The 20,067-nt window shown below is 39.1% G+C and overlaps 1 protein-coding gene across 1 annotated transcript in view; it reads right to left on the bottom strand.

The window, feature by feature from the left end:
* BPNT2 (3'(2'), 5'-bisphosphate nucleotidase 2) overlaps positions 1-16,535 on the bottom strand; it is a 30,458-nt gene extending 13,923 nt beyond the window's left edge. The window contains exons 1-2 of the mRNA XM_032882594.1: positions 16,085-16,535; positions 606-768 (exon numbers count right to left, since the gene is read on the bottom strand). Coding sequence (XP_032738485.1) covers positions 606-768; positions 16,085-16,474 — 553 coding nt within the window. The 5' untranslated portion in view covers positions 16,475-16,535. The remainder of the gene's footprint in view (positions 1-605; positions 769-16,084) is intronic.
* Positions 16,536-20,067: the final 3,532 nt, after the last annotated feature.

Raw genomic sequence — 20,067 nt, forward strand, 5'->3', positions numbered from 1 at the left:
AAGAAAGAAAGAAAGAAAGAAAGAAAGAAAGAAAGAAAGAAAGAAAGAAAGAAAGAAAGAAAGAAAGAAAGGAAGGAAGGAAGGAAATGGAGATGAGGTGAGTAATTCTCTCTTTTGCTACTTAATTACCCCTGGGTGCCTAGTATTCTGAATTCCAAAGATAGATGTATATGCAATAAAACCTAAATTGCCCAAATCACAAGTAAATATTGTATTCTGGCTATATAAATAAATATCTGAACTCACACCTCAATATACAACTCAATAAACAAACACTTCAATAAACAGGTGTCCAATAGGAACCATTTTTTTTGTGACTGCTAAAAATGTCCTTTCACTGAAGGATCAGTGATACAGTGAATCACTACCACCAACAGGAGTATGCCACAACATACTGGTTTTGGGGTCAGGGGAGAAAGGGTGAGAATAACTGATCCAGTCCAAAGGTTTCATACTGCACTGCATTAATCCTTAAAATCTAACTGGAAAAGTTGTGTAAGATTGGTAATGTATTTACTACCAAGTATATATTACCTGCCTTTGTTCTGGTTCTCCAATATATAATGGCAATCTAAAGTCTGAAATCAATCTTAATGTAGAGTCACCTGTATATTCCTGTGTAGCATCAAGTGGATCGATCCAGACAGTAACACTCTCTGCTGGTACCTCTTTAGGGGTGGCTATTTCCTTCAGGATGTCCTCAGGAATCTTACGATCCCATAAGATAACCTCCTGATCAGCTGCATCCACATGTTCCTCAGTATTTATCTGCACCAAAAACAGAAGACAGATGAAAGATTTAGGAACAAAAAAATGCCACCTGAGAAAATACAAGACAGAAAAACATTTCAGACCAAATCACACAAACTGAAAGTAGGTAAAACAGTATTTTTATTTTGAAGCATTTCACTGTAAAATGGAAATATATAAAAGAAATTCCAGCAACATCCTATCTCCAAGTACTTTCTAATCTAATATTTAAGCAGTTTGTTGCCTAAGATAGAGAATCCAAATATAGAGAAATATAGAGAAACTAAGAAACAAACTATTTAAAGCTTAATGATATTTACAAAAAACAGTAGATCTAAAGTGTAAAAATAGACTGACAATATCATGGAACACTGAACACGATCAACTATAAGAGGAAGAGAAAAGTGACAATGGACTTAAAAGAAATATGCCTTAAAACAGAGAAATGATGAATGCTAAGAGACACAATGTCCTAGAAAAGTAATCATCTAAAATATACCTTTGATCAAGAGAAAAAAGAAACATGGAAATAATCAAATAGATCATAAGTTAGTATACTGTAAAATGTAAACAAAGCTAAGCTGGGTAATCCAAAAGGACAAAAAACAGTAAATCCCAGAAACATCAAGCCACTTTAATCAAAAAGTATTTTTAATATGGTGTACAATAAGCATCCAATCCATCCATTCACTTATTTCTTCAATGATTCTGCAAATGTTTACTGATTGCCTACTACATGCTAGTTCTAGGGCCTGATGTATAAAAGTGATCAGCTTGAGACAAAAATCTCTGCCCTTGTGGAGCTTAGTAGAAATTCTAGAGAGGGAGATAAACAATAAATAAGATACATAAGTAAAAAGTGATATGCTGAATAGTGACAACAAGAAGACATAAAATGTAGCAGGGAAGAAGTATGTTGTAGGACAGTAGAAGAATGGTTATTCTTTAAGATAGGGTGCCTGGTATTATTCATACTAACTAGCCAAAAATTAGAAACTACCTAATGCCCATGAGCTGATGAATGGATAGACAAAAAGTGGTACATCCATACAATGAAATATTATTCAGCCAAAAAAGAAATGAAGTACTATTCATACTATAGGGCTGAGGAACCCCCAAAACATTATGCTAAGTGAAATAAGCAAGAAACAAGAGATCGCATACTGGATGATTCCATTTATGTGAAATGTCTGTAAAAGGCCTATCTACAGAGTCAAGAGATCAGCGATTGCCTGGGGTAAGGGTAGGAACAAAGATTAACAGTAAATGAGCACAGGTTAATTATTAGGGTGATAAAAATGTTCTAAAACTGATTAATGACAAAAGTTGTACACTTTGGCAAATCGAAAAACTACTGAAATGGACAACTGCCAGGGGCAAATTATATATGCAAAATATTCTGCAATAAAGCTGCTGTTTGTTTTCAAAGATAAGGTAGCTAAGGAAAAGGTGGTATTAGAACGACAATTTAAAGGAAGTGAGCCTAGCAGGCATCTCACCTTCCAGCCCATGGAGTACAAAAGCAAAGGCCCTGAGGTGGGAGTGTGCCGGGTATATTCAGGAGCAAGCAAGAAGTAAAGTATGGCTAGAGCAGGGGCACTTGGGTGGTTCAGACAGTTAAGTATCTGCTTTCAGCTCAGATAATCTCCAGGTCCTGGGATCTAGCCCCAAGCTGGGCTCCCAGCTCAGCAGGGAATCTGCTTTTCCCTCTGTCTCTCTTCCTGCTTGTGCCTTCTCTCTCAAATACGTAAATAATATCTTTAAAAAAAAAAAAAAAAAAAGATATGGCTAGAGCAGAGTAAGCCAAGAAGAAAGGAACTGGATGGAAATGAGGTTTGACAATAATGGAAACTGGATGGTGTAGGACCATGCAGGCATGACACAGAGTAAGCTGCCCTCCATCGTAACTTCTGTTAACAACGCACAGAGCATCCTAGCCGCTGCAGGAAGTTAAAGGAGGGTGTCCTGTGTAGGGAGGTACAGAGATAGAAGTGAAATCATAACATGCAACTGATGACTGAGAAAACCCAAAAGAATCTGTAGATAAACTACAGAATAACAGAATGTAGCAAAGTCTCTAGATACAAGATCAATATTAACAATCAATTGCATTTTTTTATACCAGCGACAAATATTAAAAGTACTTAACATAAAAATGGAAGCTTTTAAAACTAACAAAAAAAGTAAATTACCCAGACTTAAAACTACTACTAAGATGTGCAAAAGTACTATGGAGAAAATTAAGCTGTATGAAAAAACATTAAGGAGTTACAAATGATAAGGATGTCAATTCTCCCATCAGTAAATCTATAAATTTAATGAAAACTCCAATCAAAATCCCTATAAAGTTGTTTTTTTTTTTTTTTTAAACCTCTTCTTGGAAAAAGAGTAAGCCATTTTGGTGAAAGGAAGGAAGGAAAAAAACAATGAATTAACATGGTGGGATGACTTTCCTGACCAAATCTCAAGACTTACTTTAATGTTAGAATAATTAAGACTATGGCACTGCTGATACATTTGGCTTTTCCCCAAAGCTTCACTGAGAAAGCTACACATATATACATATGTGCATATATATATTCACACACACACACGGTAAGTGTACAGTGTGATGATTTGATATATGTATATACCATAAAATGATTACCACAATCAAGTTAATTATTAATTAATGCATCTCTTACTTTTTTCTTCTGCGGTGAGAACGGTTAAGATCTACTCTTGAAGCAAATTTCAAGTACATGATACAGCATTAACCATAGCAATCTGACTACGTATCCGATGCTCAGAACTTACTCACTTTATTTATAACTAAAAGTTATACCCTTAGACCAACATCCCCTCCATTCCCTAGACTCTGGCAATCACCGTTCTAATCACTGTTTCTATGAGCTCATTTTCTTTTTTTAGATTCCACATACTAGTGATACCACACAATACTTTCTCTGTGTGGCTTACGGTTCCAGGTGGTATATTTAAATCTTTTGAGCATTTTTTTTTTTTAAGATTTTATTTATTTGACAGAGAGAACAAGAGGGACTATAAGCAGGGGGAGTGGGAGAGAGAGAAGCAGACTTCGTGCCAAGCAGGGAGCCTAAGCGACCTGAGCCAAAGGCAGAAGCTTAAGGACTTGAGCCACCCAGGCACTGCTCTTGTGCATTTTGAGTTAGTTTCTGTTGAGTGGTATAAGATAGGGATCCAGTTTTATTCTTTTGGATATAACCAGTTTTCCCAGCACCTTTATTGAGAAAACTAGCTTTTCTCTGTGGTATGTTCTTGATGCCTTGTCAAATATTAGTTAAATGTGTATGTGTGGATTTATGTCTATATTCCTTTGGTCTAAGTGTATGTTTTATGCCACTACCATACTGTTTTGATTAAAGTAGCTTTGTAATATAATTTTAAATCAGGAAATGTGATGCTTCCAGCTTTGTCTTTCTTGTTTAAAATTGCTTCAGCTACTTGGGTGTTTTGTGGTTCCGTGTGAATTTTGTATTATTTATTCTATTTCACTGAAAGCTGACATTGGAATTTTGATAGGGATTGCACTAAATGTGCTGACTGCTTTGAGCAGCATGGACAATTTAACAATACCAATTTTTCTAATCCAAGACATGCAACACCTTTCCATTTTTTGTGTGTCTTCTTCAACTATTTTTACCAATGACAGAGTTTTCAGATCTTTCACCTCCCTGGTTAAACTTATTTTTAAGAATTTTATTGTTTTTGATCCTATTGTAAACGGAATCGTTTTCTTAATTCCTCTCTCAAATAGTTCATTGTTCTTAATTCACAGAAATACAATGGTTTTTGTTTGGGTGCCTGGGTGGCTCAGTTGGTTGAGCAACTGCGTTCAGTTCAGGTCATGATTTTGGAGTCCCGGGATCGAGTCCCTGCTTCTCCCTCTGACCTTCACCTTCTTGTGCTCTCTCTCTCTAAATCAGTAAAATCTTTAAAAAAAAAAAAAAAAAGTTTTTGTTTGTTGATTTTGTATCCTATAACTTTAGTTATTATTATTAGTTCTAATAGTATTTTGCTAAGAATTTTAGTTTTCTATATGTAAAATCATGTCATCTGCACACAGATAATTTTATTTCTTCTTTTCTGATTTGGATGAATTTTATTTCTTTTACTTACCTAGCTCCGGCTAGGACTTCCAATATTATGTTGAATTAAAAAGTACTAAGAGTGGGCATCCTTGTCTTCCTAATGATGTTAGAAGAAAAGCTTTCAGATTTTCATGAATGGGTCTCATGTTAGCTGTTAGCTTGTCATATATTGCCTTTATTATGTTGAGGTATATTTCTTCTATACCTAATTTGTTGAGGTTTTTATCATGAAAAAAATGTTGAATTTTGTCAAGTGCTTTTTATATTTATCTTTTTATCTTTATAGTGAGATAATCATGTGATCTTTATCTTTCATTCTGCTAAGGTGGTATATCACATTGACTGATTTGCATATATGGAAACCATCCTTCATCCCAGGGATCAATCCCACTTGATCATGGTGTTTGATTCTTTTAATGTCTGTTGAATTATTTTGCTAGCACTGTGTTGAGGATTTTTGCATGTTATGTGCGTGAGGAATAATAGCCTGTGATTTTCTTTTCTTATTGTATCCTGCATAGCTTTGGTATCAGGGTAATGTTGGCTTTATAAAGGGGAGTTTGGAAGTGTTCCATCCTCTTCAATTTGGGGGAAGAATTTGAAAAGGATAGGTATTAATTTTCTTTTTATTGTTTGGTAGACCAGTGAAGACATCTCATTCTGGGATTTTCTTTACCGGGAATCTTCATTAATGATCCAATCTCCTTAAAGGTCAGTTCAGGTAGTCTATTTCTTCATGAATCAGTCTTAGTAGGTTGCATGTTTCTAAGAATTGATCCATTTCTTCTAGATTATCCAATCCGTTGGCCTAGCATTGTTAATAGTAGTCTCTCATGATCATTTGTATTTGCAGTATCAGGTATAATGTTTATGCTTTCATTTATGAATTTTATTTTTAGAGAGAGAGAAAGAGAAGGAGGGTAGTAAAGGGAAAGAATCATAAGCAGGCTCTGAGCTGAGTGCAGAACTCAATCTCACAACCCTGAGATCATGATGTGAGCCAAAATCAAGAGCTGGACACTTAACCAACTGAGCCGCCCAGGTGCCCCCTTTTTTTTTTATTAATTTCAAGATTTTATTTCCCTTTTGATTTCTTCTTGAACCCATTGATTGTTCAAGGGTACACCATTTAATTTTCATAGGTCTGTGCATCTTCCAGCTTTTGTCCTGTCATTGACACCACCGTGGTCAAAAAGACCTACGATTATAATTTTAATCTTCAATTTGTTAGGACTCCTTTTCTGCCTTACGTGCTATCTGCCCCAGAGAGTATTCCATATGAGCTTGAGAAGAATATGTATTCTGCTACTGTTGGATGAAATGGGCTACACATTTCTGACAGTGCCCGTACCAGTGTGAAAAGTAGTACAAGTTTATTACTTCCTTACTGATGACCTGTCCAGATGTTCTGTCCATTGGTGAAAGTGAGGTACCAAAGTCTCTATTATTATTGCACTGCTATCTGTTTCTGTACCCAGATCTATAAAATGTGCTCGATATATTCAGTGCTCTGATGTTGGGTGCATATGTATTTACAATTATTATATCTTCTTGATAAACTGACCCTTTTATCATTACATAAATTCTTCTTTGTCCCTTGTTAGAGTTTTTTACTTAAAGTCTATTCTGTCTGGTAACAGTATAGCTATCCCAATTCACTTTGGGTTTCCATTTGCATGGAATATTTTTTTTCTACCCTTTCACTCTGATCCTATGTGTGCCTTTAAAGCTGAAGTATTTCTCTTATTGGTGGCATAAATTTCGATCTTTTCTCCTTTTTTAAATCCATTCACCTGGTCTGTTTTTTGACTGGAGAATTTAGTTCACCTACATTTCAAATAATTAGTAAGTGCAGATTTACTAATGCCATCCTGTTTGCTTCCTGTTTTTTTGTGGCTTCTTTGTTCCTTTCTTACTCTCTAAATGTCTTCCTTTCTGATATCCTTTGTTTGTCTATCAGAGGTTTTTGTCTTGTGGTTATCAGGAGACATAACAGTCTATTTTAAGTTGATAACAACTTTGATTGCATATGAACTCTTCCCTCTTTCACTCCTTCTACAACATGTCTTTAATCCTACATCTTTTTATATTCTCTATCCGTTAACAAATTTTTGTAGCTATAGTTTAAAAAAAAAACTTATCTTTTAACTTTTATATTAAAGTTAAATGATTTACATACCACTATTACATTAGAAAATTCTGAATTTCATTATATACTCATTTTTTATATTACCATTTAGCATCCTTTCATTTCAACTTGAAGGACTCCCTTTAACATTTCTTGTAAGGCAGATCTAGTGGTGATGCATTTATCTGGGAAAGTCTTTATCTTTTCTTCATTTCTAAAGACAGAGTGTTACAAGGTAAAGTATTCTCGGCAGTTTTTTTTGTTTTTGTTTTTCTTTCAGCACTCCAAATATATCCTGCTCTCTTTTGGCCTATAGGGTTTCTGATGAAACATTTGCTGATAGCTTTATGGGGGTTCCCTTCTATCAGATGAGTTTCTTTTCTACTGCTTTCAAAATTCTTTGGTTTTTGACAGTTTTATTATAACGTATCTCATTAAGTCCTCTCTGAGTTGAATTTGTGGACTTTTGAGTTTCACGCAGCTAGATCTCCTTATATCGCCCCTGATTTAGGAAGTTTTCAGCCACCATTCCTTTAAATAAACTTTCTGCCTTTTCTCTCTCCTTCTCTGGGACTCCTGAAATGTAAACAGTTACACTTGATGGTGCCCCATAATGCACACAGGCTTTCTTTACTTGTTTTATTTATTTTCTTTTTTCTCTGTTGACTGCATGATTTCAAATGATCTGTTTCTGAGTTCGTAGATTCTTTCTTCTTTGATTCTTTCTTCTTCGATCAAGTCTTCTACTGATTCCTGCATTTTCATTTCTTGTATTCTTCAGCTCTAAATTTCTAGCAGCTTTTTACACTTCTCTGTTTTATCCCTTTTTCGTTCATGTATTGTTTTCTTGATTTCTTTGAGTTGTCTGTGTTTTCTTAAGCTCACTGAACTTCCCTGAAACAATTATTTTGAATTCTTTGACAGACAATTTATAGATCTCTATTTTGGGGGGAGCAGTTATTAAGAAATTATGCTCCTTTGGCAATGTTTTATTTCCTTAAATTTTTTGTACTCCTTGAAGTATTTGCATTGCTGTCTTCACTTCTGAAGGAGTTATCTCCTCCACTCTTTCCTGACTGGCTTTGGGAGACAGCTATCTCACCTTGAGTCTGATATGGAATTCGGAGGCTTTCTCTGACCTCTTCTGTAGATGTGCCTTCTCCACACTTTTTGTTCCCTCCTGGAGAGCGTTCTTAAGATTATATGCTTTGTCTCAATTCCACAAACCCAGATCAGGTGCTGAGGGTCACCCATTTGTTTTCTCTAGGGTGGTACCTTGCAATACTCAAGTTTGTGAGCTTTTTCCCAATTGCACAGTTATGCGGGTTTTTTGCACTTGTTTGCTAGCCATTTGCAAAGGCTCAGTCTCACCATCTATAGGAGCACACGCTAAAATCAGGCCAGTGTGGGTGAGTGGGGTGGGTCTGCACAAGGTATATAAAGTGTTGAGGCTGGCTGTGAGCCAGCTGTGAGGATCTGAGGTGAGGAGTCCACAGTGGCTTGTGGGCAGCCTTCCTGTTGGGTATCTATGAAGAGATTCGTAACAACCCTTTGGAGTTTGAGCCCTGGTTTATGTGCTCCCGCAGCGTCTCCTAACCCCACAGCCTTACAGATCACTCTAGTAATGTAGGTGACAAGAGACAGAAGTGGGCTTCTTGGGCAATGTCCTGCTTGGCTGGAAAAGCCAGGTACTAACTCAGACTCCTGTGGGTACAACTGCAGGCTGTAGGGGTCTCTCCTGGCACTGACCTTGATGGAGAGGTGATGCAAGCTAAGTGAAACATTCCTCTTATTTGGATCAATGCATCTATTCTTAAGTTTTGGTTTGGGTTTTTTTTGGCCCCAATGATGTGTGGAACTTCTCTGATGGACTTCCAGACTCCTACAATGGAACTCTTATCTGTGAATGACTACCAAAATCAATGTCCTATGAGGGAATGACAGTAGAGAACTCCCTTTGTACCATCTTGCGGACATCAAGTTAAACTATTTTGGATTTAGAGCCCATACGCTTAATAATACTACAATGCTAGGCTATATCAGATGAATGAATCTAAGAGTAACACCATGTAAACACCACAGGATAAACTTAAACAACAAATGTGACTCCCAGAAACAACAAAGTAGTTCACCAACCACAAACCCTTATAGTTTACAAAAATGGCAATGCCAAGTCTAGGAAGCAACTACTGTGCCTTATGATTTAAGATTTTTGCCTAAAGTTCAAGTCAGCTTCTCCATATCTTTTCATTGTAGTATGACCTGACAAATTATAGAAATGTATTTGAAAACATCTTTCCTGAGAAACGAATGAAGCAAGAGAACAAAAACATCAGCACAATGTCCTCGTCTGCTTTTGCACAACTGCTACCGGTAACCTGCCACTACCATTACACACCTACAAATTTAATAAATCCACTTGCCGCCACTGTAAAGAGCCTTACACACAGCTGGTAAGATCACAAGCAGTAAATCTATCCCAATTCTTCTCCACATTTCACTAGCCAGTAAGTCCTGGAAATTCTACCTCCCAATTTCAAATAAACGAAATTATGTATTCCAAACAAATCTCAATTTAAACCACCATCTAGCTCTCACTTGGATTTCTCAAATAGCCTTCGATTGCTCTGGTCTCCTACAATGCATTCACTGATTCGTTCATTCATTCAACAACTATTAATGACCATATATTCTAAACTGCTTTGGGCACTAGGATAAAATAATGAACAAAATGGACAAAATCATTGCCTTAATGGAGCTTCCCTTTGCAACCCAGCAACCTGTCATCTTCCTAAATAAGAGTATTGTCACTCCCTGCTTAAAACTTGCCAGTGGTTTTTCATTACACAGAAATAAAATCCAAACTCCTTACCATCATCTACAAAGTAAGGCAGGGATGATTTGGCCCCAGTAACCTTTCTTTACTTGCACCCTTATGTCCTACACTCCAGACTTGTCTTTTCTGGTCCCTTGCCTCAGGGCCTTTGTAATTGTACTCTTCTGCTCATATACACTTTTCCCAAATCTCTTCATGATGGTCTGCTTCTTATCATTCAGATCTCAGTTCAAATCACAGAGCCTTACACTGGCCTGCCCTATCATGGCTGAAGCAGAAGCCCTCACTCACTCTTCTAACATGGTCTTATTTTTCTTCTTCAAAACCCTTATCAGTATCTGAAAACAGTTTATTTGTTCATATGTGTACCATCTATTCTGACCCACCAGACCTTAAGTTTTATAAGTTCTAGGACATAATTTCCTTCATACTGTAGCCGCATCCCACTGCTGAAGCCAGTGTCTGGTATAGTAGGTGTTGAATAAATACTTCTGCATTGACAAGATTATTCTTTGCCATTGTACTTTCGTTTCTTCCCCATAACCATTTCCATTCAGTCTTCTCCCTCCCTCATTGGTACTGCCTATCTCAGTCCTCAACAGGGAACTGAAGAATAGGAAATCAAGACTTCAAAACACAATTAATGCTATTCATATGAAAGTTCAGTTACTTTGGGGTTGAAGAGGCTTTTGGTTAATGCTTAAGAAGGTACCAACTACTGCATTTCTCCATAAATCATAACATCATAAAAAGTTTTCAGATATGGTACCTCGCACTGTGCCTATCACACAGCAGGCATTCAATAACTATTTTCTAAATGGGTATCTTCTTCCACCTTTTTAGAAGCTTTTCACTATCAACACCATCTTTCACACATATACATATAATTAAACATGTTCTAGTTTCTCACATCTTAAAAACACCACCAAAAAAATTCATAGAAACTTCTCTTAGTTTCATATAAGACCCCAGCCAAGCTGTGTAGAAGTCCAATTTCTTAAAAGCCTTGTCTTTTACTATCTCCATTTTTCCTCATCCCATCTTATTCAATTTTGCTCCCTTTCCATCAAGCCATCAAGCAAGCTCTTAAAAAGTTCACCAATGACCATTCACCATGCAGAACCATCACTGAGAGTATGTTCTGTCATTGCCAGCTCCTCAATTTACTGGGAATGTGACTTATCTAGGCCAGTCACCTAATCTTCCTGAGCTGCAAAAGTGGATGATAAATCTATCTTCCTACTGGGTTCTAAGGATGAATTAATGAATAGAATAGGTAAAACAAACAAGCTTAACATCGTGCTTAACAAAGAGTAAGCATTTAGTAAATGCTGGCTGCTATTATTATTAAGTGATTATTTTCCATCTTTGCTACCTTTGGCCTTAGGCCCTTGATCTTCCCCTTTCACACTATATTCTTCCCATAAGCAATCCTGTTCCAATTAATATCACAACGATGACTCACAAATTCGTATTTCAAATTCAGATGTCTCTTCAGTACTTCAGAGTCATATATTCAAATACCTCCTTAACATGTCCCCTTGGCCATATTAAAGACAACTCTTAACTTCATAAGTCTACGATGGCACTCATTATCTGCCCCCTTGGACAGGTCATCCCTCACTCTTCATCTGAAGCAAAACAACAATTGTGAAAGCCAGATATAGGATACACTCTGTAACATCCTTAGAAATTCTCTCATCTCTTTCCAATTCTATCTTCTCTACAAACATAACCCCAATTTAAAATACAGAATGTCTCTCTTTAAAAAAACCTCCTAACCGGTTTACTCCCTCCAAACGATTCTCAAAACATCAACTCTGAGGCCTTCTAATCATTCAAAATACTGTGGGTTAGTTAAAAGTACACTGTAGTTATACCTCCTATACTGACGTATATATAGAATTAAACAGACCTGAGATGATTCTGACCATTAAATGAATCTCTCTACAGGCCTAAAATTATTTTCTAGCTATCTAAAGTTTGGTAAATTATTTAGCCTTTCCGAGCTTCAATTTCTATAGCTGCAGAATGGAAGCAATAGTACTTGACTTCCTATACTGTTGTCAAGAGTACCTTAATAATGGGAATAAAAAGCTTAAAAGCTTAATTCAGTGCTTGCTACTGCGAACTAAATAAATGTTAGCTAGTAAACCAAGCTGAGTGTAATGTTCCCACTGCCTGAGTTCTGGTCCTCATCTCTTGCACAGCCTATTTTAACATACCCCAACTGGTCTCAACCACAGCCCAAAGCATATTGTAGGCTTTAAGAAAAGTCAGGTAAATCTGGTCTTCTTTAGTACTTTAGGATTAAACTAAAGATCACGTTCAAACTTCTTTGAGTTTGGCATATGATCCAGCCCATTTACCTTCCTAATTTCCTCCACAGTCATTTCCCCCAATGTGTATCGGAGTCAGACCTATCAGCATACTTGAATTTACTATAGTACCACCTCTACTGGGCCAGCTCCTTTCAACTTGGGTTTTTTTCTGTCTGCAATGCTTATGTCTGCACTAATTATCAAATTACTAGTTATCTGGAATTTACAGAAGAGGAAAACTGCAGCTCAAAGAAGTGAAATGACTGGCCAGGATCACATAGGTGGGTGACTAGACAAGACATCAAGGCAAGTGATTCCCTTTATTTATTTTTTTTTTTTTTTAGAAATTTATTTATTCATTTGAGAGACAGAAAGAGAGCACTAACGCACACAAGCAGGGGGAGTGGCAGACAGAGGGAGAGAGAGCAGCAGACTCCCCATTGAGCAGGGAGCCCTATACAGAGCTCAGGGTGGTGCTCCATCTCAGGACCCTGGGATCATGACCTGAGCTGAAGGAAGCCATTTAACTGATTGAGCCACCCAGGTACCACTCAAGGCAAGTGTTCTAGCACGATATTAGCACTTCTCAGACTTTTCCAATGAGAGAAGAGTTTAACTCCCATCCTAGAGTTCAAGGAAGGCCTACACCCAAGACTCTGAAGAGCAAAATGAATCATTTTCAAAGTCAAAAACTTTAAATAAGTTGAGGATATAGAGGCTCTCACAGTTAGAGCTCCCCGTGTGCTAAATTGAATACAAATCCAAGTTTGTCTGTTCTGTGGCTATAAATTCATTCCTCAAACCTATCGTCAGCCTTCATTTTCATCACTATTCAGAAGGATAAAGACAGTATCATACAAATGGCTAAAGTTACTATTACTTTCTTAAAATAAAATCAAGCATAGCCAGAGTGTTTAGGAAGAGGAGAAAGACCGCCCTGAGGACTCTTACATCCCTAATGTAAGAAAGGCTGAAGACAAAAGGAAATCCAGGGATCCTAGGCCAAACCTGAGTTTTCTTAGGGTAATACACTTCTGCAGAGGCTTCTCAACCAGGGCACCAACTGAAAACTTAGGCCAGATAATTCTTTGCTATGGAGAGCTGTCACGTGCATTGTGGGCCAGTTAACCGTCTACCTACTAGATTCCAATAGCATTCCACCCCAATTTGTGACAAACAATCTCTAGACTTTGCCAAATGTCTCTCAAGGATAAACCACACCCATATGAGTACTCTACAGTGTACTCAGATATACACACCTGGTATAACCTTGTTCTGAGAAGTAAACATCAGAATTCAAGACTCAGATTCTTGATTCTAGACAGGAAAATCATGAGAGAAAATAAGACACCTCTCCCTATTTGCACAGGACACCAGGATAAAAGAAGAAAGTATTTGTGGCTTCTCAATGCTAATTTGCCATAAGAAAGTAAACTGAGTGGGATTTGACTTAAATTCCTTATCAAAAAAATCCAGGTGAGGCTTCAAAAACAACGAGACATTTAAGACTGTATTCTGGGTGCTGCAGGAGAGGAAAGAAAAGAATCCAGGGCTGAGTTTCTACTTAGATGACAGTATTTGGTCTCTAGTTTAACAACATAGTGATAAAAGGAAGCAGCTCAACATGACACTACCGTACTTTGATACTGTATAAATGAACATAACCTCCTTTACCCCAGCTGAAGTCCAACACTAAAAATATACATGTGAACATTCAGTCACAAGAAAACAAAAAGTTATTTTACATAAAGGCAGAGCCTTCAACATCTGCAATTCTGAAAGCCTAGCTTTTATGTTTAATAAAATGCAGCTCACTACCCTTGGCAGCTATTCCCACAGCATTTGCTAATAAATGAGAAAACAAAGCAGAATCCTGTGGAAGTTAACCAAAGCAAAAGGTTTGGTAGGGGTGGGGAGTTCACATGTGAACACACACGCACATACTTCCACGTTTTTGGTATTTAAGACTATTTTGTCTTTATCCTTAAAAAAAGAAATTCAACTCTACTTCGTATATTTTATTATTATTGCTTTTAATCTTCCACAATTTGATGTTTTCCCAGGAAATTTACCATAAATTTTAAGTAGCCTCCTAAAGATCTAGCTAAAATGAAGAATTAGAGAGTTGACATAAACTACAGTTTCATGAGCCTCAGATTTCCTATCTGTAAACTGGCACAAATAAAATTTACTTCTTAAAAGTTGCTGTGGCGAGGGCACCTTGGTGGCTGTTAAGCAGCTGCCTTCAGCCCAGGTCATGATCCCAGGATCCGAGGATAGAGTTCCACATGGAGCTCCCTGCTCTGTGGGAGGCCTGCCGTTCCCCATGCTTGTGCTTGCTCTCTCTCTCCCTTGTTCTCCCTGTGTCAAATAAATAAGTAAAATCTTTAAAAAAATAAAAAAGTTGCTGTGGCGATCAAATGAAGTCCTGTGTGGCCACTATCTGGGGGCCTAAAATACACTCAAGAAATGGTTACCATTTCTACTGCTGTAACTATTCTACATCAACTTCTCTGAAACTCCTGTTCCTTCCACAAACTCTGAAGAGAAGAACACATGTTTTGGAGAAAGAATATATTTTAGAAGCACATCTTACTTATGAAAACACCAGGTAAGTATTTGTGTTGATAAAGATTTGTAATGATAAAGTAGGCTAGGGCAAAGAAAAATAAATGTTTGGTGTTTTGTTTGAGAATTCTCCCGTCAAATACACCTGACTGCCAGCAGCTCTGCCAGAAGCCAATGTTCCTTCCCCTGCAAAAAAATTTTTAAGGAAAAAAAAAAAAGAAAAAATGACAGAAGGAGGGCAAAGGAGAAACAAAGCAATAATATGACAGACCAGAGGAAGGGTTACACAAGATAAGTAAATTCTACAATGACAATATTCTCCTAACTCTTCCAAGAACAACAGTAAAAGGTCAGATGCCTTCGAAAGAAGCTGGGGTTTAGATTTCACTGTTTATTTAATTAATAGAATACCACTGGAAACAATTTTTCTTCCCAGTAGCCAAAATCTACTATTAGGTGAGGTAAGACATACACTTACAAAGCATTGCTACGCTATGCCAAGTTCTTCCTCCAGAATTATGTTTTTTAAAATTTTATTCATTCAACAGCAGCTCCACTAAAATGAATTTTAGAAGTATTAGTAACAAAATTCAAAATTCTGAATTTACCTAAGAAAATGTTAATTCCTTCCCCCAGAAATCTATCCAAATAAAATGCAAAGTTTCTTCAATTCTCTTTATCTGGAGATAATAACCGGGTAGACAGCTGAAATGAAGTTGCTGGGAAACATACTTCCAAACACCCTTCTAAAGAGCCCCCAGAGTACATGCCATTAAGAGATCACTCCACAGCTGAAGTATATCATAAGCATACCCCCAACAAATGCCCTGCGCATTAACAGCTCTCCAACAAGACTTCTACGGTTTTTAGCCCTCAATTAGCTCCTGGTAGGTCCGGCAAAAACATGTACTCTATAGTCACAACCCTTTCAACAATTACATCAAGGAAGGCTTACACGGCCATGGGGTAGAATCCTAGTCCAACCTCCTTCATTTTAGAAAAGGGCCTGCAGTGAGGAATGAAGTTAACTTTCACGACCTTTTGATATCAAGGCCCACCCAGAACTGAGAGCTCCAGCTTCCAGGTACAAAGCCCGTACACATACCCCGGGAGGGGCCAAGAAGGGTAAGGCCTCTGAGTCAGACTACCTGCAACCTCACCCATCTCACCTGCCAACTGTTTGTACGACCTTGAGCACCTACACTTCGCGTCTCAATTTCCACGTCTGCAAAATGACAGTCAGGACCCCACGCCCTGGGGCCGTCGGAGGAGTCAAGGCGCCGGGAAGCGCTCCGAGGCTCCCCGGCTCCCGGACCTGGGCAGGCGCCGCCGCCCATCCGCTCCCAGCGCGCCAGGCACTCGTGGCACCCACCTGCACGTTAGGGAAGGCGGTCTTAAGCAGGTAGAACATCTTGCGGTTGGACAGCACGTCCCCGCTGGTCATCTTGTCCTCGGCTCCTTCGCGCGTCTTCCCCTTGGACTTCTCGTGGAGGACGTTGCTCTCGCGGACGCGCCTCACCTCGTCGCCGCCGCGAACAGCGGCCAACACCGACACGGCCAGCATCTCGCGGAGGTCCACCGTGCCCCCATCGGCCGCGGCCGCGGGCCCCGCCGCCCCGCCGCCGCCCGGCTCGCCGCCCAGGCCGAAGAGGCTGAAGCGGCCGGCCAGAAAGCCCGAGTACAGATGGTAGAGTACGCCGAGCCCCAGCAGGCAGAACACGGCCACCCCCAGCGGGGACAGGCGGATGCCCATAGGGGCCATGGCGCGGGAGGCCGGCGCTCGGGGCGGCGGCCCTCACAGGCCTCCCCGCACCCGCCGCCGCCGCCGCCGCCGCCGCGCTCCCGGGCCGGGCTCCGCGCTCCCGGGCCGTGCGCCGCGCTTCCTACACCGGCGTCCGCTCGCCGGCGCGCGCGCGCCCCATCGCTCCCTTCCGGGAAAGGCCGAGACGCGCCGAAAAGCCCACCGTTGACGTGCCGCGCGCCCAACTGTCCCGGGCAGCGCGGTCCCGGGTCCTCAACCGGGCAGCGGGTCTCACTTCCACGTTAGCCAACGGCTGCGAGGTGAAAGGGGAGCGTGGGTGTGTATCCGGGTTACGCGAGGGGGCGGGGCGGGGCGGGGCAATATAGGCTCCGCCCTCGGGGCGGGGTGACCCTCGGGGCGGGACGGCGGTCTACCAACTCTGGGAGTCGCTGGATTGCTCCTCGTCCTTTAGTTCGGATGGAGCAATGTTTGAGTTTTCGAGTCACTCTTGCGTAGGACGGAACAATTTTCCATGGAGGGAAGGTGCTGAGTGCCTTGCGCAAATTTAAATTAAAGCTCTCTTCGAACGAAGATGTATGGCTGACATGAGGTCTAGTCTTTAGTTTTAGAGTTCCCATCGCTCTCAGATTATTGGCGAACGGAGGAAATTACAAGCCATTTTCAGAAAGATCGGTATGCTTTTTTCTCTGGCGCTCATGGAGACAGACCTGTAGCTTTAAATCGCTTCTCTGCCCTGGGAGAGGTGGGCAGTGACCAGTACTGGAGAATTTTACTTGGCTCTTTAGTGTATTGGTCTTTCTGTGGTTATCTAAACGTGTGTGCATGTACAACTGTATGTTTGCATAGATTTTTCTCTATACCTCCATCTGCCAGAATAAACCATCCTTTATGCGGCTGAAAAACATGGCTTGATTCTGGACTTACGTGTGAAAGAAAATGCCTGGGGCTTCTCTTCTTTCCTAGGATACTTTATACGTACCTTTCTTCCAGAGGTCCAGGTGGAAGAGGAAAGGTCTGAGAAAGCCCACTTGATGTAAAGATTATTACAGGATGGTCAGTCAATCTAGAATATGTAATCTTTGAGTCAATATAGGCCTTCCAAATGTATTTGGAGAAGCCTTTAACAGATGTAACTGCCTTGTATGCCACTTACCTTAGCAGTCATAGTTAATACTAAATTTTAATAAGTATTATAATAAGCATTAATAAATTCCTCTTCCATCTCATAAATGAATATTAGGATGTTCAGTATCACTCTCAGGTATTAGAACAGTTATATAAAATCAACTTAAAATGCAGCCTATTTTATAGTTCATAGGCAAAAGTCATTGGTTTTAAGTGGGCTTTAATAAACAATAATGACCTTAAAAACTGGAAATATACGAAATGGATTCTGAACATCCTTTGTTAAGCAAGTCCTTAGAGACAGGCTGACCTTCACCACTTCTCAGAGTTCAGAACATCTGTAGAATTTGCATATGGTTATATAGATACAATAAACAAAGACTTTTGATTGCTTGGTTTCCCTGGCAGCAATCTGTAACCAGCTTAAAAATAATCACAGCACAGAATCAAGCACAAATAAAAATCAATGAAAGAACAGTCTCTGGAGTGTTGACAGCACCAGATCTTAAGGAACTGGCACTGTTTTTGTCAGCTTTTGGGAACAAATTCACAATTAAGCAAAGCTGCTTTCAAAAGAAATTTGAAAGTGAAGGTCACAGGGTAATTATGGCTACCAAATCCAGAGATAAAGATCAGGGTTGAAGTAGACTTAAAATTTCGACAGAACCACCTCAAACTATGCTTACTATGAGATCAGCAAAAGATACGGGTTGGGGAGTAGTGAAAATATTCAAAGCATCATTAGATGATGCTTTTTTGGATAAGGTTTGTAAAAATAAACTGAGTAATATTTTCCAAGGATATTAAAAAGAATTGTTGGCCCCATTCACTGTGGCATTATACAAAGCACCAGTGAGACACCCAGAGGGATACTGAGAGCTCTGGCAATTTATGCTTCAGGGAAAGGATTAAAGAATCAAAGGAGAAAATGCCCTGAAACAAAGAGTGAGTTTAAAGATCACAGTTCCGATAAATAAATAAATATCATAGTTCCAAAAGGGGCTCTAGTACCCAGGTGACCACAAGGAATAGATAATAGATACTAATAAAATATAGCATGTGATCATTAAGAGAAACTGTGATGAGAAAATGCAATTAATTACATGTGGGACAGTGATGTTGTCTTAGAAACTTCACAGGAATTTGATTGCAAGAAACCTGCTTTCTCAGTAGCAAGTGGCAGAAGCTCTAAAGAATGCTTAACTGGGTGGCCTGGGTGGTGCAGTTGGTTAAGCATCTGACTTGGTTTTGGCTCAGGTCATGCCCTCAGGGTCATGATATCAAGCCCAGCCCTGTGTCCCACTCCATGCTTAGTACTGAGTCAGCTTGAAATTCTCTCTCCCTCTGCCCCTCCTGCTCTCTCTCTTTCAAAAAACAAAAAAGAATGCTACATACCAATGAAAATTATATGCAAGTAAGTGTAAACTAAAAGGTCTGTGAACTGAGGCAAACTGGACTTTCAAAAATAAGTTTTTTTCTAAGTGTTAAAGAAGATGAGGACTACCTATATTCTGTATAAATGCCAATAGCAACAAGAATTGACACACAATAGAAACTTCCTTAACAACTTACCCCTTCCCTGGCTTGGCAGACCCTGCTTGCTGCCATCTGCGTGTTTATACACAGTAAATGCCACCTTTTGGAGCACTGCTCCCTCCTACACCCACTATTAGAGCTTTAAATACTTCTTAAGGGTTAATTTTGTTTATTTCAACCTCATTTTTCCATTGTGGTTACTATCAAAAATACATACAAGTTAAATGTTATTAAAACAGTAAAATATGAGTATAAATCTAAAGCTGAAAGCTTTGAATGACTTGATATGGGTGAGTCATTAAAAACAAAAATTACTATCAAATTAAGTGTTGGAGCAAAAACTCTATCCGATTGTAAAGAAAAAGAATCATAAAAGCTCAAACCAATGCTGAAGTCAGATTGCTTGACTTTAAGGAAACCAGGCTGGTCATCTTAGGTAACGCATTACCCATGTGGTTGAAAGTGCAGCTAATGAATATACTGAAAGAAAACCCTTTGTCTTGTATAAAAAGATAGACAAATGATTATATATTCAGATATTTACATCTACAACCCACTCCTTTCTTGATTATAGTAGACAAAAAACCGCCCCTTAAAGTCTGGATATTGCTACCTTCCTACAAATACCACCTTTCTTTATGCTCTCCATTATGTATGAAATAAATAATATCCATGTATAGAACATTATTGAGATCTTAAATGATGAGGATATTTTGACTTGTCCGAATGACTCCTGGGCCCAGAATTTGTCTTGGAGAAATGGGTGTGTGTGAAATCTCTGCCAGCTAGTTTTCTTCTTTGGTTTTTCTTTGGAAAGAGCATTTAATGGGGACAATGAAATTAATTAAGTGTTCAGGCTAGATGAACCTTACGGAAAAGTGGTTTAACTGCTTTTCTGAGAAAGCAAGAACTGATGGCATTTCTTCATGTTT

The sequence above is a fragment of the Lontra canadensis genome, unplaced genomic scaffold (assembly GCF_010015895.1).
Source record: "Lontra canadensis isolate GAN:19392208 unplaced genomic scaffold, GSC_riverotter_1.0 scaffold83, whole genome shotgun sequence".
Classification (NCBI taxonomy): domain Eukaryota; kingdom Metazoa; phylum Chordata; class Mammalia; order Carnivora; family Mustelidae; genus Lontra; species Lontra canadensis.